This window comes from Alexandromys fortis, unplaced genomic scaffold (assembly GCF_014885135.2).
Source record: "Alexandromys fortis isolate MF-2015 unplaced genomic scaffold, M_Fortis_MF-2015_v1.1 scaffold_13, whole genome shotgun sequence".
In the NCBI taxonomy this organism is placed as follows: Eukaryota; Metazoa; Chordata; class Mammalia; order Rodentia; family Cricetidae; genus Alexandromys; species Alexandromys fortis.
In genome coordinates this window covers 15,509,712-15,513,293 of record NW_026067908.1, presented here as the reverse complement: position 1 = coordinate 15,513,293, position 3,582 = coordinate 15,509,712, and the positions used below count along the sequence as shown (strand labels likewise).

At 37.8% G+C, this 3,582-nt stretch overlaps 1 protein-coding gene across 4 annotated transcripts in view; it reads right to left on the bottom strand.

The window, feature by feature from the left end:
- Positions 1 to 3,582, bottom strand: part of LOC126498043 (cytochrome P450 2J4-like) — a 158,144-nt gene that overhangs the window by 77,039 nt on the left and 77,523 nt on the right. For 2 of the 4 annotated variants that reach the window (XM_050136391.1, XM_050136387.1), the window contains exon 2: positions 2,637 to 2,799. The exons of the other annotated variants lie outside the window; for them this stretch is intronic. In XM_050136391.1, coding sequence (XP_049992348.1) covers positions 2,637 to 2,799 — 163 coding nt within the window. The remainder of the gene's footprint in view (positions 1 to 2,636; positions 2,800 to 3,582) is intronic. 4 annotated transcript variants of the gene reach the window in all.

Sequence of the window (3,582 nt, the reverse complement as noted above, 5' to 3'; positions counted from 1 at the left end):
GGGGAAGAGACAGAAATCTTTAATAAATAAATAAATTAATTAAAAAAATAAATAAAAAAAGAAAAATACAAAAGTTATTACCAGAACATTCCAGATCTATTACAATGGATAGAAAAATGAGATTCAAGGGTAAATAAAAATTTTAAGGAACATAATAACTAAGTAGTTAATGAGGTGATCAAATCCAATTCTCCCCAGAACCAAAGAATCTACACTTTGTGTTTAATATGTCTACACACACACACACACACACACACACACACACACACATACACACACATCTTGTTATTTATGTCAAGCTAAATCCTAGGAATCACTCCCAGTACAACAATCTGTACAAGATGTGGTTCCCTAAAGCAGTGATTTTCAACCTTCCTGATGCTGCAACAATTTAATACAGTTCCTCGTGTTGTCATGACCCCAACCATACAATTATTTTTGTTGCCAGTTCACAACTGTAGTTTGTTTACTATTTTGAATCATACTGTAACTATCTAATATATCCAACAGTCTTAGTGACCCCCTGTGAATGGGTTGTTAAGTCCCCAAGAGGGTGGTACCCCAAGGTTGAGAACCACTGCTCTTAAGGACTAGAAGAGATAGAATGAATCTAGAAGTATTAAAGTGGAATTTATTAGAGTGGCATATAAGCTAGTCTAAAAATGGCTGTCTCTTAATGGAAAGGCCAATAATGCTATGATTGTTCAATCTATGAGGCTGGATGTCTCAGCTAGTCCTCTGCATACAGTGGAATCCTAGAAAAGTAGATTCTCCATCAGTGAAGGATTTCTTCATTAGTAGGATAGCTGAACTTTCCACTGACAGCAAGGACAAGAAAACAAAAGGCAAAAACTTCCTTTTTCCAGTTCCTTTTGTATGGGCTGCACCCAGAAGGTGTAGCCCAAATTTAGAGAGGGTCTTCTGATCTCCAATGATGCAGATTTAGGGTAGGTCTTCTCACCTCAAAAATTCCAAAGAAGCAAGACTCATTTGTTTAACCAGTTTTGAGGATTTTAGTTGGTTCCAAATGCAGATAAGTTGATGACCAAGGTTAGCCATCAGACTGCTAATGGAGTTTTCTCAGCATTCTGCTTTCCTGGCGTCTAGATCATGGAGTCATTTTGGCATCCTTTTGGCATGTCTGGACTTGTGATTGTAAGGCTTCAATGCCATCACCCTGGTCTAATTCACAGTCTAGTTTAGCAACTGGAGAGTGTAGGCTTCTTCCTTCATATCTAAAACAAGTTTTCTAATGTCTTTCCTCCACTTTCTACTTGATATCCTAAGATCTCCTCTGCTCAAAACCAGCTAGAAATCTTCCTAGCTGTTAGAATAAAAATCAGCATTTAGCAAACACTTTTTGTGCTCTTTCTGATGGAGGTCAGAAGTACCAAGAGCGCTTAATTATGTCCTTTAAATACCATGCTTGCAACACTGGATGTCTTTCCATTTCTCAAGACATCTCTCTTTTTTTGTCCTTTCAAGTTATTATATCCCCTTGACTAGTTATTCTTTCAGGTCATTAAATGAATATCATTTACTCATAGAAGATTTTCCAGAATCTTCATACAATTTTAGACATCTCTGATTAAAAGCCTTCTGCACTGATACTGCTTTACTATTTAATTCCTGGCATTAACTTTTACTTTGCTAACTGGTTTTAGGTCAATGTGACCCAAGCTATTGATTCTACACTAGGGAGCTTCAATTGAGTAAATAGAAGAAGATAGGGCTGCAGGCAGGGTTGTAGGGCATTTTCTTAATTAATGCTGGGTGTGGGAGGGTCCATCCCACGTGGTTGCTGCTAACCCTGGCTGGTGCTCCTGTTTTCTTTAAGAAAGCAGGCTGAATAAAGCACGAGGAACAAGACAGAAAGCAGTACTCCTCCACGGCCTCTGTGCCAGCTCCTGCCTCCAGGTCCTTGCCCCGAGTTTCTGTCCTGACTTCATTTGGGATAAACAGTGTGTATGAGAGCATAGCCGAATAAACCCTCAACTCCCCAAGTGTCTTTGCTCGTGGTATTTCATCACAGTAAAGTAACTCTAAGACAGATGTCTAGCACTGTGCTTCTTACAACAGACAACACAGTGAATTGACCTAGAATTATTTCAAAGAGTAATTAGGAAGGGCCTAAGATGCTGTTTTGTTGGATTAACAGACTTCAAATTCTTTGTTCAACTGATGACTTTATTTGACAAGAATATAAAGTATTCACACTAATAAATTATAGCGTTGGCTAGGAGCCCATAAATCCTCATCTCATTAATAATACAGTATAAGCAGCTATAAGCAAGATGCAATAGAAAGGAAAAGCTGACTTACATCCATTTTCCTAGGGTTGATGTGGGAAAATGAATGTGAGTAAAGTCCTGGCTGTGTTAGCGTGCTGTGGTTACTTCCAATCAAAGTACCTAAAGTTAGTTTTTCCAAATATGTGGTTCACCTGGTGTCTACTAGGACACTATAAACCATCTTATGGGTGCTTTCAGTCAAGCAATGTGGTATCCAGTGCCTATTAATGATGGCATTTCATGAAGGTATTGGCTATTGAGAGTGATGGATACATAAGGCATATAGGAGCTTTTAATGTATTTTAAAAATTACAACGCATATGTGACAGCACATGAAAGTCTTACCATTTTCATTAAAGAGAAGACTTTGCAATGGAAATTTAGGGCGACTCATAAAGTTTTCTTCCAGGTGAGTAAAGGCTTCTTTGATTAAAGGCAGACTGCTTACAACCACTGAAGACTTGATTCCCAAATCCAGACTGATAACATTCCCATACTTCTTCACAAGCTGAAACATATTTCAATAGTTAGAAGCAAATGTGCTCATAACTCTGTGTCCAGGGATGGCAGACATATGTGTAGCAAATGGTAATCATGATAATAGGTCTTTATTTCCCTGTAAATGATACACCTTGGTTTGTATAAATGGTTTTGATTTTCTTTTCTTTGAACTGTCCTAAACACAAATCAACTTTAAGAATGAGATTTACCAATACAGATTCATTAATATGAATCAATGAGTGGATGATCTTATAGTGTGTATCTCTGTATGAATATTTTAGTACATAGAATTCAGTAAATAAGCAAATTCTCTAACTCTGGCATTCTGCAGTCAGAACAGGCAGAAACTGTGTATGCCTTCTTGTGACTCACTGTGTGAGCATACCTTGTATTATGCACAGAGTAGGTAGCACAGAATAAGGAAAAAATATTTTTACATCATTTTATTAATTTGTTGTGTGTGTGTGTGTGTGTGTGTGTGTGTGTGTGGACATCATCTTTGGGGAGTCTGTTCTCGCCTCTTACCATGTTTGTCCCGGAGATCAAATTCAGATTACCAAGTATCAAAACAGATTACCCTGTTTTGATGTTACCTAAACAGATTTAAAATGTCTATCCCTTTACTTCACTAGACGCATGTTAAACATTCCTTCTAGGCACAGAAGAACTGGTGACATCATTCAATCAAAGGCTAGTCCCACAGCTGCCCATCCATCTAGATTTCATATGATATCACAATTGATTAGCAGAATCCATAGAACTCATTGGACCATAGACTGTCCTGTGCTGT